This window comes from Rattus norvegicus, chromosome 10, assembly GCF_021556685.1.
Source record: "Rattus norvegicus strain SHRSP/BbbUtx chromosome 10, alternate assembly SHRSP_T2T, whole genome shotgun sequence".
NCBI lineage: Eukaryota > Metazoa > Chordata > Mammalia > Rodentia > Muridae > Rattus > Rattus norvegicus.
The window spans coordinates 65,387,174-65,412,500 of record NC_141543.1 but is presented as its reverse complement, the minus strand read 5'-3'; the positions used below and the strand labels follow the sequence as shown (position 1 = coordinate 65,412,500).

The following is a 25,327-nucleotide window of genomic DNA, read 5'->3' as shown; positions in this document are numbered from 1 at the left end:
ACTGTGTCTGTTTCTCTTTCCTCCTTCCCCTTGTATGATGTTCCTGCAGTGCTGACACATGGATGTGCGGATCTTCCTGCCACCTGAGATGCTGAGGGAATCCTGGGTGGGGATCCTTAGGATTTGTGGAATCTTGGTATTAAGAAAAAAAACCCTTTTAATATAGTTCCAGGCTGGCTTTGAAGTTCTGGGCTTAAGCTATTCTGTCTCAGTTTTCTAGGTACCCAGGAGTGCAGATGCATGTCAGTGAGCCCACGTTTGTAATCTTGGTTTTTAATGTATAGGGGAGGTGGAACCTATGGACAAAATGGCAAAGGTCAGTAGCAGGTCAGTCCCTGGAAAACTTTTTGTTTGTTTGAAATAGGGTCTCACTATATAAACCAGGCTGGTCTTGAACTCACAGGGATACCCCTGTCTCTGCCTTCTGAGTTTGAGATTAAAGGCATGAGCCATTATACACATCTTTCCCTGGAAATCTCTCTCCTCCTCCTCTTATTCTGCCTCCTCCTCCTCTTCCTCTTCCTCCTCCTCCTCTTCCTCCTCCTCCTCCTCCTCCTCCTCTTCTTCCTCCTCCTCCTCCTCCTCTTCCTCTCTTTCTCCTCCTCTCCCTTCCTCCCTCTCCCTTGTTCCCCTCTTGGTCTATCCCAGGCTGGTTTCACCTTAGACCTTGCTATAGCTGAGGATGGCCTTGGATTCCTGAGCCTCCTGCCTCCACTGCCTGGACGCTGGGGTTATAGGTGTGCCCTGCCTCCGGAGAGCTGGCGATGCATGTGCAAGGCAAGAACCGCTCAACTCCATTCTCTCTGCTCCACATGGACCGTTTTCTCTCTCTACAAAGCATGTCTGTACAAGAAAGGTTAGAGCCAGGATCTCACGGGGAACCAGACTTTGTACCTTCCATCTGTATGGTTTCTCTCCTGTAAAGCCAAAGGGTTTCCCAGTGTGATGGTGCACTCTTGAAATCCCAGCACTTGGAGGATGAGGCAGGAGGATTGCCAAGAGTTTGAGAGCAGCCTAGCCCATATAACAAGACACTGTTTGAGAAATACACAACAAAGGGAAACAGATTTTGTCCTAATAGGAAGCAGGTGAATTGGGAGACTCCCTGAGCGTGTAATCTCTGTAAGCATTCCCTCCTCCTCCTCCCTGACGGGACTGCGGTTGTTCCTTCCTTTACAGGTCTGGCCTTTATCCCCGCTAGGTAGATAAGGATGACCTTGAACTCCTGACCTTTCTGCCTCTACCTCCTGAGCCCTGGAATTACAAAGACTACAGCGCCTGGCTACAGACATTTCTAACTGAGCTCCTTTAAACCAGGTTTGGGTTGCCTGGCTCTTCTGACCAGGTCAGCCAGGCTAGTCTCTGCCCTTCTCCAGCAACGAATAGAATCTGGGGTGGATGGGAGGTTGACTGCTTGGGTGGGGCTGGGCTAGGGTGGACGGTGTTTGGCTGATAGCATCGAACTGTTTTAATCACCACTGTATTATAATATTTTAATCGCTCGCAGGGCACATCACTTTTATATTTGGCATGTGAGAGAGGTTTTTTTTTTTTTTTTTTTTTTAAAATACCTAATGTTTATGGTAAGTAGAACAAACTGTTTAAAGGGGCAAAGCACAGCGGGGCTAAAGGGCTCAGAGAACCTAACTCCAGACTCTGTGCTCCAAAAGAAACTCAAGATATTCGGCAGGATGAGGCTATGGGCTTGGAAAGAGGCTAAGGAGACAGGGCGGTCCGCATGCTGCTGCAGAGAAGCGCGGTGACCCGGAGGATCGGCTGAGGGTGGGGCGCACGGCCGCCCGGAGGATGAGTGCCACCAGGTCCCGCGGTGTCCCCGCGGCAGCCAGCGCGCTGGGCACTGGTCCTACTGCAGCTGGAGCTGCCTCCGCAGCGCAGGGAGCGGCCGGACAAGGCATGGCGGGCCGCCGGGCGCCGGGGGAGAACCGCTGGCAGCTGGTGCGCTGGTGAGTGGGCTCCGCGAGGCCCGGGAGCAGGGACGCCAGCCCAAAGTTTCTTTCCGGTCGGTCGGAGAGGCATAGGACCGGGTTAACAGAGGTGCTGAGCTGCTAGCTCAAAGCCACTCAGCGTCCCCAGGCAGCATCCTAGGTGCTCTTAGAGTCGGGCCCGAAACCGATGCTCCCTGGTATTCCAGCGTCTGGATGCTCAGGGATAGCAGCGGGGACCTGGCTCAGGGTTGCGGGGTCGCCGCAGGAGGACTTCAAGATCCAAAGGAAAGTCAGACCCTGCGGGTTACTTGGAGCTTTGGAGGGGCCCACAGTCCCTTCCACAGGCACACGGGTGGGGTTCCCTCGCCTTCACCCACCTCAGCTTTCCCATTTGAATCGTGGGGGTACATGCTTACCTTCAGTCCCGATGCCCGAGGTACAGTCTATAACTTGAGTCCCAAGCAGACACCAGCCATGGCCCCACCCTTCTCTTCAAAGAGATGACCCAGCTCACCTCTACAAGGCTCAATGGAGTAGGCCTAGGAGGTCTGGGAATGGGAAGGGATTCAAATGTGGATCGGGCACTTCCCCCTTCCCCCACTACAGCTTAACTAGGAAATCAGTCAGTCAAGTGTCAGGTTACCAGACTGCTGACTGAGAGGGTTTTCCTAGGTGCTATAGCCCCTTCCCTGTCGCCAGAACCGGGTGGCCCTAGGAACCACGTCCCTTGTATCCTTATGCCTGGATACTCATGGCTGCCAAGGGCCTGGCCTCTGTTTGGTGGGACTCCTTCTATGTCTTAGGGTCAATGACAGCAATATTCAGAGCACTTCCCATGGTTCTGCAGTAATCAGAGCTCAGGCACTGCGCTGACTCAATTACTCACTCAGAGGAAGACAGCAGCACACCTTCAAGGCCACACAGTAAACACGTGTTGAAGTGAGGATTGGAGCCTAGGTCTTGCTCAAGTGTTTTACTCTTTGTTTGTTTGTTTGTTTGTTTGTTTGCTAGCTTAGTTTTTGGACTGTCCCACTACTTCAGTCTGGTCAGGCATTCAAATTCACATTGTCAAGAGGACTGAGAAGGCTCAAAACCATCTGTAATTCCAGCTCCAGGGAATCTGGCGCCCTCTTTTGATCTCCTTGGGTATCTGCATGTCCATATCACACACACACACACACACACACACACACACACACACACACACACACAGAGGCAAACAACACTTGTGAGGTCGCTACTGACATAGTATAGAGTTGTTTTGCAGTGCACACTTAAAAATTATTGTTACATTTATTTACTGTGTGTCTGTGCATGTGTACACTGAGGCACAGGGTGGAGGTCAGAGGACAACTTTCAGCAGTCTATTCTCTCTTGGTGATTGAACTCAGGTCTTTAGGCTTGGTGGCAAGTGCATTTACCTGCTAGACAATACACCTGACCAAAATAATCGTTCTTGTCACCCCTGTTTTTTTTTCTGTTTGTTCACTGTGCGCACATGTGTGTGTACAGTTGTGCATTTAAGCCTGAGGCTCCTGAGCACAAGGACAACCTCTGATGCTGTTTCTCAGGCACTGCTCACCCTACTTTCCAGAAGTATTTTTTGGATTTATTTATTTTTATTTTATGTGTGTGGGTGTCTTGCCTGCATGCATGCCTATGTACCATGTGCAAAACCGAGGCTCACAGAAACCAGAAGAGGGTGTTGGATCCCCCAGAATGGAGGATCTCAGGCCCTTAACTTGCTTTTTGACACAGGGTAGCTCACTGAATGTGCTTAACTGGCAGGTCAGTGAGCCTCAAGGACCTGCCTGCCTCTGCCTCCCTGGAACTGGGATTATGTGATAGGCTTTTTAATGTGGGCTCCAGGGAGCAAAGTGATGTGTGACAAGCACTTTCTGAGTCAGCCTCTCATCTGGACAGGGTCTGTTGAAGCTCAGGCAGGCCTACCACTCGCTAGGCATCTAAGGCTGTTCTTGAACTCCCGATTCTCTTCACTGTGTAGGCTGTCCTTGAACCACAAGGGCTCAAAAGACTCTCCTGCTTCAGCCTCCTCAGTAGCTGAGACTATTAGGTGTGTCACCAAGCCTTGTTTTCTTTTCTTTCTTGTCCATATCCTTTGTAGTATAAAGGACGGATAGACAGACAGACTGACACACACACATCAATATTAAACGTCTGCTTCAATCACTTCTCTTTATTTTTTGACAGCATCTCTTGTGAAAACTGGACCTTATCCATTGGCTAGACTGGTTATCCCCCTGTCTAAGTCTTCCCAGTTCTGCTTTTTACATGGGTGCTCAGGATTTGAACTCAGGTCCTTACATCTGTGTCCAAGCACTTTACCTATGTAACCAATCTCTCCAGCCCTAAAGGCTTTAGCTTATTTTGTTTATTTATTTAATGTATATGAGTGCTATATCTGCATGTACGCTTGCATGCAGAAGAGGGCATCAGGAACTCATATTCTGTGAATAACCTTGGTTGCTGGGAATTGAACTTAGGACCTCTCTGTAGCCTTAGATTTAGATTTTGATGATGCCCAATTTATTAATTTTCTTCAGTTTTTACTGTCATTAATTTAAAAAAATGAAGGTTGTGTGTGTGTGTGTGTGTGTGTGTGTGTGTGTGTGTGTGTGTGTGTGTGTGTGTTGAGAAAGGGTCTCACTATGTAGCCCAAGATGTCCTGAAACTCACTGTGTAGACCTGGCTGGCCTTGAATTCATAGAGATCCACCTTTCTTTGCCTCCAGAAACCTGGGATTAAAGGCATGAGCCATCATGGCTTTTTTGAGACAAGGTTCCTTTAAATTCTTTAAAGTTTTATTTGTATGAATGTTTTGCCTGCATATTTGCACCGTGTGTGAACCTGGTCAGAGGTAGGGGTCAAATTCCCTAGAACCAGAGTTACATTTGATTCTGAGTCATCATAGCAGTGCTGGGAATAGAATCTGTGATCAACAGTGATCTCAACTGGTGAGCCGTCTCTTTAGCCCAGAGACAAAGTTTCTTGGACTCCAGCTTTTCCTGTTCTTACCACCCCTGCTCTGAGATTATGCGTGTATTCCACCATCCTTGCCTCAAGGTCAGGAAGCTTCATGTTTACTTCTTAAGGGTTTTATAATTCTAGTCCTTACGTCTAAGGCTGTGCTCTTCTTAAATTAAAATTGGTGCTTGTGTGGTCGTGGTGGCACATGCCTTTAATTCCAGCACTCAGGAGGAGGCAGAGGCAGGAGGATCTAAGAGTTTGAGGCCAGCTTGGTTTACAGAGTGAGTTTCAGGACAGCCATGGTTACACAGAGAAACCCTGTCTTGAAAAACAAAGCAAAACAAAAAAGTTTATGTGTGGTGTATGCATGAGGAGTATAGTTTCAGCCTTTGTATGTGAACATGCAGAATATAATGCGTAAGAACATGAACAAACACGTATCTCGAATAAGGAACCATTTGGCCTGGCATGGTGACCCATGCATTTAATCCCAGCACTTGGGAGGCAGAGGCAGACAGATTCCCAGGAGTTTGAGGTCAGCCTGGTCTAGATAACAGATCCCAGGCTATCTAGGATTACATAGTGAGGTCCTGTTTAAAACAAATAGCCAAGTGAATCTATAAGCCATCTAGGTGATGGTAGGGGTAGGGTAGAAGGAGACACATGCGATCTGGAAAGTACAAGACGTTTTTTGTGAGCATGGTTGTTGGGATTGCGGTGGGAGGAGATTTAGGAAGAGGAGAGAAGAGCAGGGATGGAGACACAGGAGCCAGGGGACAGCAGTTGGGCTTGATGCCCAGCCAGAATCCATATCTCATTTGAACAATGGGAGTCACTGAACGTTCTTGAGCATTGATGGTTTTGTGTGTAGCTCTGGGGTTCAGGTAAGCAGAAGCCAGGCATGCTCTGTAGAGCCCTCCGCAATGTGGCTGCGGGTAGCAAGGAACTTTCTTCTTTCCTCTCTCTTTTCTCTTTCCTTCCTTCCTTCCCTCCCTCCCTCCCTCCCTCCCTCCCTCCTTCCTTCCTTCCTTCCTTCCTTCCTTCCTTCCTTCCTTCCTTCCTTCCTTTTTCAAGGCAGGGTTTTTCTCTGTAGTTGTGTCTGTCCTGGAACTCACCCTGGAGACTAAGCTAGTCCTGAACTCACAGAGATCTGCCTGCCTCTGCCTGCCTAGTGCTGAGATTAAAGGTGTACCTTACCAGGCCCAGCCTAACAAGGAACCTTTTAACTTCCACTTGCAGCCGTGCTATTTAACTGAACATTGACCTTAAGGACAGTGCTCATGTGGAGGTCAAAGGAGGCTCCTGTGGTGAGAAGGAAGGAAAGAACAAGACGACCAGTGGGCCAGCCATTCTGGAGAACTTAGCACAGTGTAGCCACAGAAACAAGTGAGACTTGTCCCCGGCAAGGCTAAAGATGAGGACAGACTCTTGGAACGGTCCTTAACATGGGTCCAAGTGACTGAACTCTGGATGTTAGATTGTGTGGCTAGAGCATTTGCCTGCTGACCCATCTCCCAGACCCAAGTTCTAATTATATCATTTAGAAGAGAAAAGAAAAGAAAACAGAACCCTGAATTCAAAGTGATTAAGGCAAACCAACCAACCAACCAACCAATACCCAGACCAAAAATACTTTGATTTATTCTCCTGACCTTCCCTGGGAGTGATGGCTCCAGGCACGGCTCACTCACTCCAGGGACTGCCTTCCTGGCCCTGCATCTCCTGGCCTGACACCATTTCCCTCCTCCTTAGAGGAGCTTCTGGGAGGCTGCACTGCGTGCAGTTCCGACTTCACAAGGTGCATCTCACGATTGCTGGAATCCCAGGTCATCGCAACTTTTGTTGAAAGCCTCTTAACCGAGGCTTGCTTGGCGATTGCGGAATGGGCTCTGGAAAGAGTACTGCCCTGGGAGTTAGAATCCTGGCCTGTCACAAGTTCTGTGGTCTGCACCCAGTTACTTGTGATGTGGGGAAACTTGGTTTCCTCAGTTATTTTAAAGGTGTATGATGTCTTCCTGACCCCTTCTAGGGGTCACCTGCATGGCCATCCAAATGTCACTTAGCTACATCATGTGTCTTCATCTGTTCAGGCTGCTGTAATAAAGTTATACACAGGAAACATTTCTCACAGTCCTGCAGACCAAGATGCCAAAGGTCAAAGCACCAACTGATTTAGTATCTGGTGGAGGCCCACTTCCTCATTACTATGTCTTCTGTGGCAGCGGGGCAGCCAGCCCCCTGGGGTCTCTTTCAGAAGGTCACTAACTCCTCATGAGCCCTCATGAATGACTTATTTGCTGTAAGGTTCAACTTCTGACATTAAACCCCTGAAGTTAGGATTCAACCTAGGAATTTAAGGAGACATGTTCAGACCATAGCACCAGGTCTTGGCCTCAGTTCTTCCAAGGCTAAAGGCACTAGTTGTTCTTTAAAAAAAAAAAGATTTATTTATTTATTATATGTAAGTACACTATAGCAGCTGTCCTCAGACACACCAGAAGAGGGCATCAGATCTCATTACGGATGGTTGTGAGCCACTATGTGGTTGTTGGGATTTGAACTCAGGACCTCTGGGAGAGCAGTCAGTGCTCTCAACCACTGAGCCATCTCTCCAGCTCAAGACACTAGCTCTTACTAAAAGGTTTTAAATTGATTAATTAATTAATTAAATTTAATACATTTATGAGGAGGGTACATATGTGCCACTTGATAGGAGTCTTTTCTGTCTTTCCACCATGTGGGTACTGAGGTTGTCAACCTTGGCAGCAAGAGCCTTTACTTGCCTTGTATTGGCCCATTGTTTAATTTTATTAACCTATCTGTCTATTTACTTATAGGGTTTTCTCTGTGACCCTACTATCCAACAACCAAAATGAAAGCGATGATAAAACAAAGCCCTGGGCAGTAGATAATTTTTTTGTATGGACTATTCAGTGGAATTTCAGACACACAGCAGGGTGGTTGGGAAGGTATTTGTGGATGGTCGATTTTTTCTTGTATTCCATAAGACCCAGTTTGGCAAACACATTTCCTAAGTACATAAATTGAATTCATTAATGAAGATCGTCTGTGGCAGAGCATCCCAAGGCAGAGATGAGCTGACTACCTTTGTTACTGTGATTTTTACAGCAGGCTGACTTGAGCATCAGGCCGTGGGGAGTGGGAAGACATGTTGCAGGACTCCAGAGCTGGATCACACTCCAGTGGGGACACTGAGAAGCATGTTGTAAATAATTCAATCTTGGGCAGGCTGAGCCATCACAATGCTGTGAACCAGGTTAGGTAACACCTCCCAGAATCTTAGTTCTGACTTGGACTCTGGCTGGGAGACTGGGCACAGATTCAAAGGCAAACATGGAGGGTGTGTAGTTCAGTTAGAGGCGCTCCCAGGTAAGGAGAGGCAGGGTATGTTTGAGAAACCAGATGAATTAAACAAAGGAATCAAGGCCCAGGCTCTGTGTGTATGAATGCAGCACACAGCAAGAGGAGAGGCCGGTACAGAAACAGGAGGGATGAGGTGGTGGGTCCGGCCTGAAAGCCCAGAGCTTTTAAAGGAAGAGGCCAGGGTATAAAAACTTCAATGCCTGCCTGGAGTCATCTGGAGATCAGCTTGGGTCATACGAGATGCTGTCTCAAAACACAAAAACAAAACAAAACTAAAAAAAACAAAAAAGCCTGGTGGTAGTGTGTGCTTTAGTCCCAGCACTCAGGAGTCAGAGGCAGGAGGATCTCTATGAGTTCCCTGGTCTATACAGCTAGTTCTAGGACAGCCAAGGCTACAGAAAGAAACCTGTATTGAAAAACAGCTAACTAATACCATAATAAACACCCCCAAATGCACCCCACGAGTTCACAATGATCCCTGAAAGTCTGCATACTGGTGCGCTCATGGTAAGCATGAGAAGTCTGGAGCTCACAAGGAAAATCCCTCACTCGCAGCCGGGGCCCAGGTTGGGGTGCCTCAAAACTGATTTGCTGAGTGGAGGCCAGTCCCTTCCAGCAATACATCTAGAAGACAGGCACAAGGAAGGGGAAGAGATGTGTGAGCAGAGGGGTAGAGTGGAGGGTGGCTGCTGAGTGACCCTTCTCAGCCTGAGGCCTAGGGGGATCAAGAACAGCTTGATGTGTGGCCTGGAACTGGGGAGTGGTCTTGTGCCTGTGCTGGGCCCTATACCCTCATCTGACACAGCCATTAGACCAAATAGATAGATAGCCTCTTGGGATGTTTCTGGTCTTTACCACCTAGGACACTGTGGCCAGAAGAGGTCTTATATTAAAAATAGATTACTCACTCTTGGAAAACATAATATTGTCATATGGTTCATACTCCAATAGCACCAAAGTCATCATAATGCTCCCCAGAGAGTGCTCCCCAGACAAGTACTCTCCATGCAGGGTTCTCCACAGAATGCACCGCATATAACGCTCCCCATACAGGACTTCCCATACAGTGTTTCCCATACAGTGTTCCCCATACAGTGCTCCCCATGCAGGGCTCTCCCCACAATGCTCTGCATATAATGCTCTCCATACAGTGCTCCCAATACAGTTCTCCCCGGCCACTCTGTTCTCTTCATTTTAGCTTATTGGTGTGATTGGCAGAAGCATGACACTTTGGGTCAATTTGAAGAGTCTAAGGATGGGGGAAGGCAGAGAATTGGTGTCAAAATAAGATGTAATTCATTGTGGCCTTCCTGGAGGAGGCAGCATTTAAGGCAAGGTGGAGGGGAATCATCTTGGGGCAGGAAGAAGGTCACACACAATAAAGTTTATGCTTCGAGCAGAAGTCATGGGTTTCCTTCCCAAGGCTACTCTCATCTGGAGTGAACAGTACCGTAGCCAACTGCCTAAACCAGGAGCCTTAATGAACCCTACCCATGCCGACCCCAGCAACAGGTCTACCTTACCTCCTTAGCTCAAGGCCAGTCCTACTGCTGTCTGTCCAACTCCAGCACTGTCCTATCTGAGACATGGCCCTGGTGCTCTTTGAGCTGGCCATTTCCACCCAGCAGCTAAGACTTCCTGAAAGCCCACTGGATGATGGGGAAGACAGTGTAGGCCAGAAGCTCTGTTTGGGAGAACACAGGAGCAATGGCAGCCCTTTGCTCTTCTGTCTCTAGCTTTGTCCTAGCACATCTCTCTGCTGACGCTCTTACATCACTACTCTGTCCTCTCTCCTTGCAAGTCCTTGCCATAGACTGGGTGTCTGTGTCCCCCAGATTCACAGGTTAAAAGCCCACCTGCCCAGAGTGAGGGAGAAAGCAGGTGGGTGAGTGCTGTGGGAGGGATTAACTGGAGCCCTTATGAGTGGGATTAATGTCCTTATAAGGAGAGACATGAAGCTGGGGCTGGGCCTCAGTCGGTACAGTGCTTGCTTAGCATGCATGAAGCCCTGGGTTCAAACCCCAACACCTCCTGAAACCAGCTGTGGTGGCTAAACCTGTAATTCTATGTATTGGGAAGTGGAGGTAGGACGATCAGAAGTTTAAGGTCTTCCCCAGATACTTAGTGGGTTTGAGGCCAGCCTGGGGTATATGAGCTCCTGTCTTTGTTGTTGCTGTTGGTGGTGGTGGTTTCTGGTTTTGGAGACATACTTTCTCTGTGTAGCCCTGGGTGGGACCTACTCTAAACCAGTCTGGCCTTGATCTACTTGCTGTCTGCCTTCTGATGCTGGATTAAAAGCATGCAACACCAGGCCCAGCTTTTTTTTTTAACTTAAAAAATTGTAATTGTGTGTGTGTGTGTGTGTGTGTGTGTGTGTGTGTGTATTTGTGTGTGCACTCGTGCATGAGCTTGAGCGCACTCCAGAACATGCACGTGTGGATGCTTGCACGAACCCTCACATGCCATGACACACATGTTGTAGGTCCAAGGACAACTTTGCAGAGTTGGTTCTTTCCTACTGTCTTTACATGGGTTCCAGGGATTGAACGCAGATCTCAGGTTTGTGTAGCAAGCTACTTTACCTAGCGAGCCATCTTGATGGCCTGAGACTCTGTTGTCGAGAGAGAAGCATTAGGGATGGGACTTTCTCACTGCTGTAGGATGGTACAATGGGAAAGAGGCCATTTGCCAACCAGGAAGAGACCTTTGCCAGATATAGTGCCATGATTCTGTACTGTGGGACAGTAAGAAGTCGATACTCGTCACTGAGGCCACAAGCTCCCTGAGCAGAATAGGACAGCTCTCCTTGGTCTTGGAGCTCAGCTCCACCTGCACCCCCAGGTTGTCCCTAGAAAATTCTTTCTCGGAGCAGATGGTCTGGGCTTCTGAGTAATAGCAGCTGCACAGTATTCACCCCATAGCACTTTGCCCAGTTGTGAACACACACACACACACACACACACTCATACACACACACACACTCACACACACACTCACACATAGAGACACACAAACAGACACACACATAGACACACACGCACATGCACACACATGCTACGCACACACATGCACTTTTTTTTTTTCTTTTCTTTATTTTCGGAGCTGGGGATCAAACCCAGGGCCTTGCGCTTGCTAGGGAAGCACTCTACCGCTGAGCTAAATCCCCAACCCCCACGCACACTTTTTAAGGATGGGAAATAGCTCTCCCTTCTGAGACGTTATTGATATAGGATCACTTTCCCATGACCTCACCCACCCTAGCCCACACCCACTCCAGGAAATAACTTTTATTACATTCTATGTCTTCAGAGTTTGTATATTTAAGATAAGCAAATCTCTTAACATCAAATACCCCTAATGCTCTGCACGTGATTCCCCCTCCCCTCTCCTAGCAATGAATCTTGGAAATGGTATGATAGCATGCATGAATAACCTCATTTAAGCTTTCTTTCTTTCTTTTTTTTAACAGCTCACATGGCTTTACTGTACAGACACACCATAGTTTATTTTTAACTAGTCCCTATTGGCAGTGGGTGAGTGGATTCAGTCCTTAGTCTTCTGGTGTGTTCTTAAAAAATATTTATTTTTATTTTGTGTGCATGCATATTTTTGCCTGCATGTATGTCTGTGCACCATGTGCATGCAGTACCTGTAGAGGCCAGAAGATGGCTCTGTACCCTCGGCGATTGGAGTTAACTGCTGTTAACTGCCATATGCGTGCTGGGAATCTGGCCTGGGTTCTCTGAAAGAGAAACGCGTGCTCTTAGCTTCTGAGCCCTCTTTTCAGCACCAACCTTTTGCTATATTAACATCCTACAACTATTCTGGTCTGCACTTCTCTGTAGATGATGTCTCCAGAGGAACAACCCCTAGTTAATGGGGAAATGCATTTAGAATGAAACAGGTATCAGGTTTTTTCGGAGGGCCGATGATAATTGGCTCTCTCATGGCAGTACAGTAGAATGCTGTAGTAATGAGTGATTGGCCGCTTGCTTAATTAATTTTTTGGCATTTTGAGACAGGATCACACTATGTAGCCTTGGCTGACCTGGACTCAATATATAGATGAGGCTGTCCTTGAACTTGTGGTGACCCTCTTGCCTCTGCCTCCCGAGTGCTGGGATGGCAGGAGTGCAGATTATGTTTAGATCACAATATTTATTTCTGTGATTTTTGGATGCTTTTTCACGGGCCCGAGAGCCCTGGAGGGAAAGGGACTTTGCTTTGCTTCATCCTCTAAAGCATTGGTTCTTAACCTGTGGGCCACAACTGTGTGTGTGTGTGTGTGTGTGTGTGTGTGTGTGTGTGTGTGTGTGAAATGACCCTTTCACAGGAGTCACCTAAGACAATCTGCATATCAGATATTTACATCACGATTCATAACAGTAGCAAAATTATAGTTATGAAGAATTAAGTAATTCATGGCTGGGGTCACCACAACATGAGGACCTGTAGTCAAGGGTGCGGCATTGGAGAGGTTGTAAAGCATTCAATGTATGTTGCGTTAATGAATGGATGCATGGTTCTAAGGAAGGGTTGGCGGAGTAGGAGAAAGACCCCCCTCTGTGTTCACTTTTGCTTCTTCCATCTTTCTTTCTTTTTTAAGATTTATGTTATTTAAGTGAGTACACTGTCGCTGTCATCAGACACACCAGAAGAGGGCATAGGATCCCATTACAGATGGTTGTGAGCCACCATGTGGTTGCTGGGATTTGAACTCAGGACCTCTGGAGGAGCAGTCGGTGCTCCTAACCGCTGAGCCGTCTCCCCAGCCCGCCTTCCGTCTTTCCAGGGCAGCTGAAACCCTGAGAGAGCCTGGACAGGGCGTGGCAGGTTCGGCTTTGACACTGACGTGATGGACACTCCAGGCAGTCTGTTCCATGTGGGAGCAGAGGCTGTTAGGCTGAGGAGATGGCCCAGTGGGGAAGCGTTTGCTGCCGGAGCACTTACAGAGTTTGGATCCCCGCTGCTCCTGTAACCCCAGAGCTGGAGGATGTGGAAACAGGTGGATCCCTAGGACGAGTGGTGGTGGTGGGCTCTTTGGCCAGCCAGTCTAGCCAATTGGAGAGCTCCAGGTCCCGTAAGGTACCCTGTTTCAAATATAAGGTGGACATACACCATTGGTCTCCACATATGCATGTGTGAGTCAGGGTATACACATGCACAGATGTGTGCATGGACACACACACACACACACACACACACACACACACACACATGCACGCACACACACACCCTTAGCCCTGTGGTATTATAGGATAGACCTTTTTCTGATGCTTGATATTTGGTTATATACATTCAGTGACAGGAGCCTCATCACTTCCAAGTGACACTTCCCCACTTCTCCAACTATGAGGGAGATTTTCTACTGATTGAGTTACGACTTGCTCCTCTTTACTCCTTCCTCACCAGAGCCATTTACTGTGGCCTGTGCAGATGGGGCTTTTCTGGCAGATGGACAGGGTTGTGTGGGTATAGGTGTCTCCTGTCTAAAGGAGCGAGCTTAGCAGAGCCTGCTCCTAACCTGCCGGTGTTTGCCACAGGTACATACAGGAAGGGCGGTTCCGAATAGAAGAGAGAACGCTGACAGCTTTCCAGTGGCTCTACAGTCCTCAGCAGCACCGAATCCTCAGCAGAGCTGACCTCGAGTCCCCTTCCAGGTAAAGGAAACTTCTGCTTGTTCCCTCTCCCACCCACTCATTTCTTTTCTAGACACAGTCTCACTGTGTAGCACTGACCGGCCTGTAACTTGCTATGTGGATTAGGCTGGCCTTGAACATGCAGAGATCTGCTTGCTTCTGTCTCTTAAGTTCTGGAATTAAAGGCATGTGCTACCGTGCTCAGCCCTCTCCTTGTTCTTCATATGGGTTCATGCATCCTGCTGCTGCCTCTACAGCTAGCCCACGCTGGTTTATAAATCCCCAGTGGGAAATCTGACCCTCCATGATGACAGGGTCTCCTGGGGTAGTGGAAAGAGTTTATCAGCTGGAATGATGCACAGAGTGAGTGGAATTAATTTACTGCCTCTGCTTCTCTGCTTTCTCTTCTGTAAAATGGGTCCATATTTATTCCCTTCCTTTCAGGATATTCCAAATTTTCAGAATGTGATGCCAGTGGAGATTTCTCAGACTTGCAGATCCGCTGGTTCCTTAGAAGAGAGGATGGGGTTTGCAGGACGGCTCAGTGGGTAAAAAAAAAGCACTTGTTATACTAGGCTGATGATCCGAGTTTGATCCCTGAACCAAAGTGGGAGGAGCAAACTGACTCCTGAGGGTTGTCTTGTGATTTCCCCATGCACATGGCTGCATGCGAGTACAGCTCAGTGAGACCCTGTCTTAAAATAAAAAGTCAAGGGGCTGGAGAAATAGCTCAGTGGTTAAAAATGAGTACTATTCTTGCAGAGGACCTGAGTGTGGTTCCTTGCTACCACAGCAGGTATCTCACACTGCTTGAAACTCCAGTTCTAGGAGGATGTGATATTTATACCCTCCTTAGACGCACGCGCGCGCGCGCGCACACACAGACACACAGTACATACACACATTGTACACATATATACTGTACACACACACTACACACATACACACTACATACACACACACTGTACACAAACTGTACACATATACTACAATACACACACACTACACACACTGTGACACACACACATGTATACATACATACACACAAAATCTACTTTTCTTTCTTTTTTTTTCTTTTCTTTTTTTCGGAGCTGGGGACTGAACCCAGGGCCTTGCGTTTGCTAGGCAAGTGCTCTACCACTGACCTAAATCCCCAACCCCGCAAAATCTACTTTTCTTAAGATTTCTTCATTAACATATCTTATGTATTTGGATATTTTGTCTCCATATATGCCTGCACACCAGAAGAGGACGTTGGATCCCATGGGACTACAGTTATAGACTATAGTTAGAGATGGTCGTGAGCCACCATGTGGGAGATGGGAATTGAACCAGGACCTCTGGAGGTTCTCTTAAATCCTGAGCTCCTTCCCCTAAAAACCCACAAAGCTTTACAATAATAGAAAATAGGGTTGGAGCGATGGCTCCATGTTTAAGAGCAGGCTGCTCTTCCAGAGACCCAGGTTCAATTCTCAGCCCCCACATGATGGCTGACCAGTAACTCCAGTGGATCTGATGTCCTCTTCACACATCTGTGTCACCAGGCAATCATGTGGTGCACAGACATACATGCTGATAAAACACTCACATACATTAAAAAAATCAGCTTCTACCCTGAAATCCAAGTGTGTGATTGTGACTGCTTCTGAAGAGGGAGTCTCCTGGGACTGACATGGGGAGCTGCCATTCTAACAAGATGTGGTCATGAAGGACACACTGTGATTTAGTTTCAGAGTATTTTCAAGTCCCCCTCGCAAGACAACTGTCATCTGACACAATGTGGAGTATTTTCTTTTCTTCCAAGCTCTTGCTTTGGGGTGACATGTCTAATTGGTCTGTCCATCCCGGTATTCATCCTTACTGCATCGGAAACTCTCTGGGGTGGAGGACAGGGACCTTCCCACTTTTTCTTCTCTGTATCCTAGCACCACAAGTGGCCCAAGGAAGGAGCTCACTCAATAGCTAGCGAGTGATTCATACACGAACATAAAATTGGCTCTGAACTCATGGGGAAGCTGGTAGGAGGTGAACTCTGAGACTAAGGAGGCATCCCAAAACTGTTAAGCAGGGAGCTGGCAGACAGGATTCCTGCCAGGCGATCCGAGGTGAATGGAACTGCTCTGCGCTTGGAGTTAGAGAAAAGGATGCTTCAGGGTCACAGGAGCAAGACAGGCAGGCTCCTTGGAGGGGGAAGGCAACCACACAATGAGACAGAACAATTTGAAATAATTTCAGATTTCACCCTCAGACTTGTTCAGCTCAGGGGACTTGAGGAGGAGTATGCTGTAGATCAGTGGCCACAGTTACTTACGTGATAGAATATTGTTTGCTGTTATTATTGTTTTCTTTGAGACAGGATCTCATGGAGTCCAGGCTGGCCTCAAATTCAGTAAGTAGCATGTGATTACCTTGAACTCCTCCTCCCTCCACCTTCCCAGTGCTCAGATTACCATGAACCTTACTGAACACTTATCCTCAAGAAATGCCCGATTTGTGTAGTGTTTGGGATCCCACCAGGTCTTTGCACATGCCAGGCAAGCACTCTGCCAGCTGAACCATATCTCATCAGCTCTATTATTGAGTTCTTTAGTGTTGAGACAGGATCTCATTTTGTAGCCTAGGTTTAGGCCAGCCTAGGATGCCTAAGTCTCCTGCCTCAGTCTCCCCAAGAGCCAGAATTCAGGCATTTTTTGTTTATTGTTGTTTGTGTTTACTGTGCGTCCTTTAATTGCTGTGTGGGAATGAACTGATCGAGTCTCTAGAGCAAGGCGTTGATCTGGGCACTGCTCTCCTCAGTGAAGAGCTGAAACCTAGGTGTCAATAACAGCGGTGAGAGAAAGTGCTGGTGACCTCTGTGCTCATCGGCTCTCTTGTGCAAGGCACACACCCAAAGGCTGGAGGGTAGGAGGGCGATGTCTACCTCTGCAAAGAGGGGAAATGGTGCCACAGAGGAACTTCACATTAATGGGGTGAATATCGGTCCTCATTCAAGTTTCAAAAGAGACTTGTTATTAAAGAAATTGGCTTGGGGAAACTTAGGGAAGAATTGGATGATTATCATTATTGAATGAATTCCCTGAGAACCCACCCTGCCTGGGAAAGATTGTTTATCTGATTAGTTTTCTAGGCTAGAAATTGCACTCGGGGTGGTGAAGTGTGAGACAAGGGATGTTCGTTTCTGGAAGAGAGTATTCTCATTTCCCGTAAGAGCCTTTCAGGTGACACAGAGGAACATGGGCAGGGGGACAGCAGCTAAGGAGGCAGGTGAGTGGGCTGCTGTTACTGGAGTTCTGTTCATCGTGGTCGTGGGTGCTTCTCAGATGGTTGTGGGTGGATGTGGATGGCGTTGCTGACAGCAGGATCCTAGGCATCATCTCAGTAGGCAAGGTGACATCAATGGGACCCATGCTGTCCTGGATGCTGGAGTGTAGGTGCAAAGCTAGCAAGTGAGCCCCTCTTACCTGAGGTTTAACTTCCAATAGTTTCACTTACCCGTAGTTAAGAGCAATCTGAAAGTGGCATATGGAAAATTCCAGAAACATTCATAAGGTTAAAGCTGTGTGTTAGTCTGAGACACCTATTCTGAGTAGCCAATGGAATCTTGTTCCTTCTTGCCTTGTCCCACCTGGGATGGGGCTCATCACTCTGCCACACTGTCTATGTTTCCTACCTTTGGTCACTTAGCCTTGCCCATGGTCCTGGTATCTGAGTGCTTGAGTTCAGATAATTCGTCTTTTGCTTAATGACTCCCAAAGTGCCAGACTAATGATGCTTGCAATTTTGATGTGTCAGTGAAGACTTGTGAAGTGCTTCCTTTACAGGAAAAGGATGAAAATTCTCAACTTTATATTGGTTTGCATGTACAGATGCTCAACGTACAATGGGGTCGTTTTCCACCAGACTCACTCTAAGGTGAAAATATTAAGTGCATTTAACATAACAACTGATCTACTGAACATTAATTACAGCTTTGCATATTTTATGATAACATGTTGATCATGTCCAGTAACTATTGAGTGTCTGTTTTCCAAAGATGCTGACAGCACTGTACATGTAGTATCCTTTGTTTACCTTGTGAAGTGTAGCTGAGCGGGGGAGCTCATGATTGCTGTCCAGCATCTCTGGAGAGTATCTATGGCAGACCTCCAGCCTGGAAAGAGACCAAAAGTCTTCTTACTTTCACATAATTCTAAAGTCAACAACTTGTAATTAAAGCCATTGTAAGTCTGGGAGGTCTGTTATTATTGGTATTTATTTATCTTTATGTGTATGAATGCACCTCACATGCATGCACTGTGTGTTTGTCCACTTGGTGCTGGTGGAGCCTGGAAGAGGGTGTCAGGTCCCTTGGAACTGGAGTTACGGGTAGTTGTGAGGCCACATGGGTGCTGGGAGCCAAACCTAGGTCCTCTGCACCTGCTGGCCTGGAATTCATTATGTAGACCAGGCTGGCCTTGAACTCAAGAGATTTAATCCCTGAGTGCTGGGATTAAAGGCCTCTAAGACACTTTTATAGGAAAAAATACCGTACACTTAGTTTGGTGCTGAACTTGGTTTCAGGATTCATTGGGACTGAAGGCTTATAGTGTTTCTGGAGGATAAGGGGGATGACTATGGGTAGCATGACAGGGGTAAGGAAAGCTGGCCTCTAATCCTGTCTGCATCCAGGCGCCTGAATAAGGCAAGCAGCTTCCTGAAGGGTTCTGATTGAGTGGCTTGTTTCAGATACTGATCAAAAATTTCAGTTTTATTATTCTTTTAGAATTACATTTATGTTGTGTGTGTGTGTGTGTGTGTGTGTGTGTGATGGTGTGCATGTGTGCCATTGTGTGCACGTTTGTCGTGGGGTGCCTGAGGAGGACTGAGGACAATATTCAGGACACTCCTTACACCACCATGTGTGTCCTGAGCATCAAACTCAAGTGCTCAAGGTCGGCTTTAAGTTCCTGAACTGTCTCTGCTGACCAGCGCTGGAATCTCGGGGTTCAAGTGCTCAGGACAGGATCCAAAGGAAGGGAAGTGCCCTTGTTTCTAAGGCTGTTTGTCTTTTGGTTCTATGGGCACTGGCAGCTCCTTTCCTCTTGTGGATCGCATGCTAGAACCTCTAATGCTCCACAGTTAGCATTTCAGGATCCAGACTGTGGCCTGCCGTCCCTGCCTTCCTCACTTCCTTCCAGCTTGGGTTAGAGTGGTCCAGGCAAACATGGAGATAGTTTGTCAAGCCGATCAGGTTGCACGGAAGTCTAAAACAGGGCATGGAGATATGCAACTTGCAAGTGGACGTGGAAAGAGGTCTCGGACCACACAAAGGGACAGCCATACAGGGAAGGTGCTGGTGAGAGCGTTAGCTAGGGTACGGGAGCGCAGGGCACAGACGTAAGAATATATCCCTGCAAAGGAAACAGCAAGCGTGAGGTACGTTCTAGATGCAGAACACCCTGTCCAGAACAGAATGAGCTGTGACCAGTGGTTAGGACCGAGGAAGATTTCCATGCAAATAAAGGATGTTTTCAGGTTTAAGCTGCCTGAGTGCTGCCTCCAGGGAATGAACTTCCCATTAATGGATGCGTGTCAGAGGCTGCCTGCTGTGGGGGTTACATCGTTCCTTCAACGTTTTCAAGTTCAGGAGCATCTTTGGTTTGGTGGAAGATGGGATGCATCTGCAGAGGGAAAGAACCAAAGCTGTAGGTTGTCAGGTCCCAGGCAGGCGTCGGCTTCAGGGGTTTCAGCAGTCCCTGAAGGTCTCCTACTTCCAAGTTCCAATAGCACGCTTTCAGAGAGTCCGATTAGGAACCCAGGAATCTTTCAGCATCTTCTGTCCCCAGTGTTGTGATCCCTGTCCTGCAGCAACCTTTGCGGGCAGGTGGGCTTCTCCCTTCTTTCCCCACGGGATCCCCACAGCCTGCCTCACCCTGCGCCTTTGTTTAGGAGGAGCCGCCCAGGGCAATACGCTGGCCGCGCGGACACGAGCATCCCCCAGGGCGCGCGACGCTCAGGACCCGTAGTACCCCAAACCCAGCCCGGTGTCCTGCAGCTGCACGGTGGGCGCTGCTGGTACCCAGCTCCGAACAGCCCCTAGGGGCGGGAGCGCAGGATCTAGAGGACTAGAGAAGAGACTGCGTGTGCGCGCTCCGTCGACGGGGGCGCGCCCGCCAGGTGTGCGAGCGGCCCGGCGCAGCTTTGTGGCGGCCGGTGTGCGCGTGTGCGCGCCGCGGTGACGGTGCACGCGGCTGGGCGGGCTGCGAGGGAACCCCGCGCTGAGGAGGAGGGGGCTCAGTCCTGATGGAGAGTCGTGGACGCCGCGCCGACCAGCGCGCCCGTTGGGTGAGCCGGCAGGACTGACTATTGACATTCCGTCCACGTCGGGAGTGTGGGAAGGTCAGTGGCTCTGGGCTAGGTTGTAATTTCACAGCCGGCGTGCATCTGGACGAGTCCTGGGTGTGACTGAGCGTGGAACTGGAGAGGATGCTGTGAGAGTGGATGTGTGTTTTGGCAAAGCACTGATGGCCTGGGTGAGCTCCGCGCGCCCATCGCACCAAGCAGTTAGGTTCACTGGGTTCTGTCTGGGAGGTAGGGTGACAGTCCATAGAAACCCCTGCCGGGTGTGCGAGTGCGGCACAACACACTCACCATGAAGAGGGGCGTGCATATGTATGTGTGTGTGTGTATGTGTGTGTGCGTGTGCGCGCGTGTATGCGTGTGATGTTGGTCAGTTCCCTGTTGGAGTCTGGTGAAAGACGCTGACGGACATGGAGGTCAGACGTGGGTGTTTACAGGTGGCAGTAGCAGGAAAGAAGCCAGTAACCCCAAGAGGATGCTGAAGCCAGGCTGCTAGGTTGGGGAGGGAGGACTTGTTTTCATTGGCAAGAGCAGAAGCCCCAGCCCGTCTGTCCCCAAGCCAGCTTGTGCCTGTTCCAGGGAGAGGCGGTAGAACTGGTGGAGTCGGTCCAGAGACTTTCATGAACCGGCGGGGCAAGGCCAGCTTGCAGCCTGATGCTCATTTCTAGAGGCCTTGGGTGGGTGTGGCAGTGCCAGGCACGGGTGGGGGGTCCTGTTTACGGGACAGAAGGACTCTATAGATTGCACTTTGGTTTTGCTTACACTTGTTATGTCTGGACTTGGGAGCTGGTAAGCGGCATCCTTCTTTCCTCTGTATCTCTCTTTCACCCTTACTAAATCTGAAGGGCATTTACATGCTACCAGGGTTTACGCTCTAAATTCATGGATCAGCTTCTGAATGGCTCCCATCAGGGTCTCCTCTAAAGGTATTACTAGAATTGTCCTGGGCCTGTATTGGGGCATGCCTTGTGATACTGAAGCCATCCTTTGAGCCTCATAGGTCTCAGTTTCTCTTGGTGAAGAAGGCTCTCATCCCTCTGTTCCTCCTGCTGTGGGCGAGGAATAAACAGAAAAGCTTGCACAGCTGCCTGGAGGTTGGGAGTGACTCAGGGCCTGTGAGGTCTTGGGCAGTGATTTTCCTCAGGACTTGGGAGAGGCTGTGCATCTCCTACCTCTAAGCAAGGGTTCTGGGCTGCCCAGCTCTAAGGGTGAGTGCCTGCTGGATGTGTCTGCTCGGGTGTTTGGAAGCTGCCTCAGGCCCCTTTTCCCTCACTAGATCTTGAGGAGCAGGGGAAGGTTCGGGGCCTGGGATGGTATGGAATGTTGAAGCCAAGACCTTTTGTGGCTGCTGTTTTGGGGCAGGGACAGATGTTCACCTTGGCAAGGGTCAGGGCACAACTGATGAGACTCTATGTAAGTCCAGGGTATCCTAGTTCCAAAGGAAGTGGTCTCTATTCCAGAAAGTCTTCCTGTGAGTGACACCTCCACAGCTTTTCACTCTCTCTTTTCCTAAGATCCCTTTTGAGGTGTGGTGGCTTATATCTGCAATCCCAGCACTTGAAAGGCTTAGACAGGAGGATTGCATGAGTTCAAGGCAAGCCTGGCCTGCAAAGTGAGACCCTGTCTCAGAAGCCACAAACCAAAACTCAAAATCAAACTAGAAATTCCCAAAGCATCAAAAAGAAACAAACAAACAATTCAATTAAGTGTGGCAGAGTCACAGAAGATCAGAATGATTTAAACTGCAAAGGAAAAGGGCCCTGACAGAAACTGTGGTGGCGACGTGGCACATTGGCCAAACATGAAGGCTTAACTACCATCTTTGGTGACAGCTGGTTGGCACTGAGACCTGGATGTGAATTGCTGCCCCAACCCCAACTCTGTGTGCTCACCCCCCACACCCCTGTCCCTACCCTAGGAACTCGTGGGAGAAGGGCTTGCCCCAGGGTTTTAGTGGGAAAGTGGATGGAGGGCAGCAGAGCAGAGGGTACGCAGATGAGAAGGGTGAGCAATGCAGAGAGGCTCTCCTTTACCATCTGCTGCTCTACTCCTGGGGGTCTCCAGAGGAGCCTAAGGGCTACATCTCAGAGCTGCTGTGTTGGAGAGAGAAACCATTAGCAGTTCCCCCTCCCCCGAGGGTGACTCCGTGGCCATTAACTCCCTCATGCTTCTAGATTATACAAAATGAAGCTCAAATGGTTTCTTTGGGGACCCACACCACTTCTGCAGAGAGGGCTTGGTGTGACCTCATCCAGTTTTGATGTGTGGCACTTAGAACATGCTACTTCCAATCTGGGGTGAGGGGCAATGGCTGGTCATTATGGAGATGGCTGGAGTAGGAGGTAGGGTAAAAGGCTTGGCAGTGACACTCTGAGGCATCCCACACACTGACCTGGGGCAAGTTTACCTAGATTTTTTGAGCCTCAGTTTCCTTATCTGGATGTTGTGATTCTTTTTTTGTGACAGAGTTTCTTTGTGTAGACTGGGTTGTCCTGGAACTCACTTTGTAGACCAGACAGAAATCCACTTTTCCTCTGCTTCCCAAGTACTGGGACTAAAGGCATTTGCCACCATGTCTAACTCTTTTTATTTCTTTTTCTTTTTGGAAACAAGATTTTGCTGTGTAGCTCTATGATCTGCATGCCTTGGCTGCCCAAGTAGCTGCCATTATAGGTAGCTATCTCTGTGCCAGCCTTTGTTGGAAAACATTATTTTTTTTGACGCAGTCTCATGTAAACCAGTCTAACCTTAAATTTCGGATCCTTCTACTTCTACCTCCCAAGTACTGGGATTTCAGGAACACACCACTATGTCTGATTCTTTATTGGATTTTTGGGTACGTGGCTAAGGTCATTACTGATGGAATAGCTCTGAGCAGTCAGGAAGGCAGCAGGGTCTGGTGGTACAGATTTTCACCCACTTTGTGGATGACACTGGGTAGACAACCCCTAAGACCCTTCCTAGTTGTGGAGTCTGAGCTTCAAGGGCCAGACTTCTGTTCTTGTTGGTGCCTCTGGGGCTGTGGCCCAGTTCCCCAGGCTGGAATAGATTTGGTTCACTGTCTGAGAATTAGAGCCAATGATACCCAGGAGGGTGCAGGAGCCCTAAAGTGGGCCGGGAAGGATGAGAGGGCAGTCGCTTGGAAGCAGGTGCTTGAAGGAGGACTGAACGCTTGCATTTGGAGATGGCAGATGGTCGTGGGCACTGGTCTGGGCTGTAGTCAGGAAAGGACAGGGCAGGAGGTGGGGGAAGCCTAGAGACATTGCAGACAAGACAGGAGACATAGCAGACTGGTAGGAGGTGGCCAAAATGCTGGAGCACAAGGCTGGGCGGTAAGTTGTCAGCCTTTGTCCCTGGAGTTAGAGGTGTCTGGGACATAGTACAGGATGGGCCTGAGGGACAGGGATGGTGGCAGTAGGGAAGGGAAGGAGCGGTTGAAAGTTACTCGGGGAGCCAAGCTGACTTCGTATGTCGGGGTCTGGCCCCTCCAGCCACTTTTCTTTCCCAGGCATCAATGCTCCTTCTGGGCTATCACACCCTCTTTGACAGGGGAGGTGCCATCTGCAAACACATAGGTCCTGTCATGATCTGCTAAAGCAGTTGTGGATGTGCCTTAGCAAGGGCCTGTTGCCATGGCATCACGTGGCCCCGGTCGACCTACCCTTTCACATCTCTAGGCAACATGGCACTCCCTCTAGGAGAGGTCACGCTGTGGGGAAGTATCCAGCCGCCTCCTGCTCTGTACGGACAGCTCACACTGGCATTACAAAGGTCACTGCCTCCGTCTTCTGTCTACAGGCAGGGTCACACCCCACAGAGGCTGGGTTGGGGGGGAGGTTCAGCAGTCATTTAAAGACAAGTCTGACTTCTGCAATTGTGGGTGGCTTTTGTTCTAATAAGTTTAGTTTAAAAAAAAAAGCTGATGCTGCTGTAGTTGTCTCCAGGGCTTTGATATCTCTCCAGCGGGGAATTCTGTTTCATGCCTGATCTTACCTGTCATTCTGTCCGTGTGTGTGTGTGTGTGTGTGTGTGTGTGTGTGTGTGTGTGTGTGTGTACACCTATGTTGGGTGATACTGTGTGTCCTGGAGGCCTTGCTATTGGATCAATGTATAGGCATCTCTGGTTTGTGGCGTGTCTCTGCACGTGCTCTGCTTGCTCTAGGTACCTTTGGCTGAACGTCAGCCGCCTTTGCTGGGCGCTCTCCAGGGTCCTGGAGAGTGTGATGGCAGGTGATACTTTACCCCAGCGGGGTTTCTGCTCTTCTTGAAGCTCTCTGTGTCTTTCCCCCCACCCCCCACTCCCGACCCCACCCCCGTCCCTCTTGCTGCCTAGTTCTGCCCTCTCACTGGCTTTCCTTACCTTGCCCTACCCCCTGACTTGAGACAGCTGCTTCCCCCTGTTGGGATGTGTGGGTGTCCAATGCCTTTAGGGTGGTACCTGGAGAGGGAGAGTCCAACCTCCAGCCCCATCCTCCTGAACTCTGTGTGGGAGGAGGGGTTTGGGTGGAGCTGATGACTCAGAATGGCTGCAGGGGTAGGTGGAAGGGTCCATTAGCTTTGATTGGTGAGGCGTGTTCCTCCTTTCACCCTCTGACATACTCTAGTTCTTGTCATCTATGTCGCAGGTGGCCGGCTCTCTCAGACCCCCTGTACCTACTCTTCTCTAATATCTTTGGTTAGTGTGGTTCTCTGACAGGAAACAAAGTGGGCTCTGGGGCCTTGGTCTTCCTGCTGGGGTCTCAATTGCTGCAGAATTCAAATGGCAATTATTGCTATCTAGGTCTCCCTGTGCTGGGCCCTGGCTCCACATGTCTTAGCTCAGCTACTCCCTGGAACAGCCCTTATCTGTGGGTGACAGTCCTAAGAAGTAGCGTCTCATTGCCATTTCCTTGTGGAGGTCACTTCCCCAAGATCACAGGTGGGAAGGGGTGGAGCCAGAGCCTGCACAGCCCCCCACACCCCGTTAGTTCTTGACGCTGCTTCCTGTGTCTTTCACTCTTTGTGTTCACCTCACTCCTTCCACTTCACTTT

At 49.0% G+C, this 25,327-nt stretch overlaps 1 protein-coding gene across 3 annotated transcripts in view; it reads left to right on the top strand.

Annotated features, from left to right (window-relative positions):
- Positions 1–1,482: 1,482 nt before the first annotated feature.
- Positions 1,483–25,327, top strand: part of Rap1gap2 (RAP1 GTPase activating protein 2) — a 217,117-nt gene continuing 193,272 nt past the window's right edge. The window contains exons 1-2 of one of the 3 annotated variants that reach the window (XM_087571963.1): positions 1,483–1,964; positions 13,862–13,978. In XM_087571963.1, the coding sequence (XP_087428089.1) occupies positions 1,807–1,964; positions 13,862–13,978 (275 nt within the window). In that variant the 5' untranslated portion in view covers positions 1,483–1,806. 3 annotated transcript variants of the gene reach the window in all.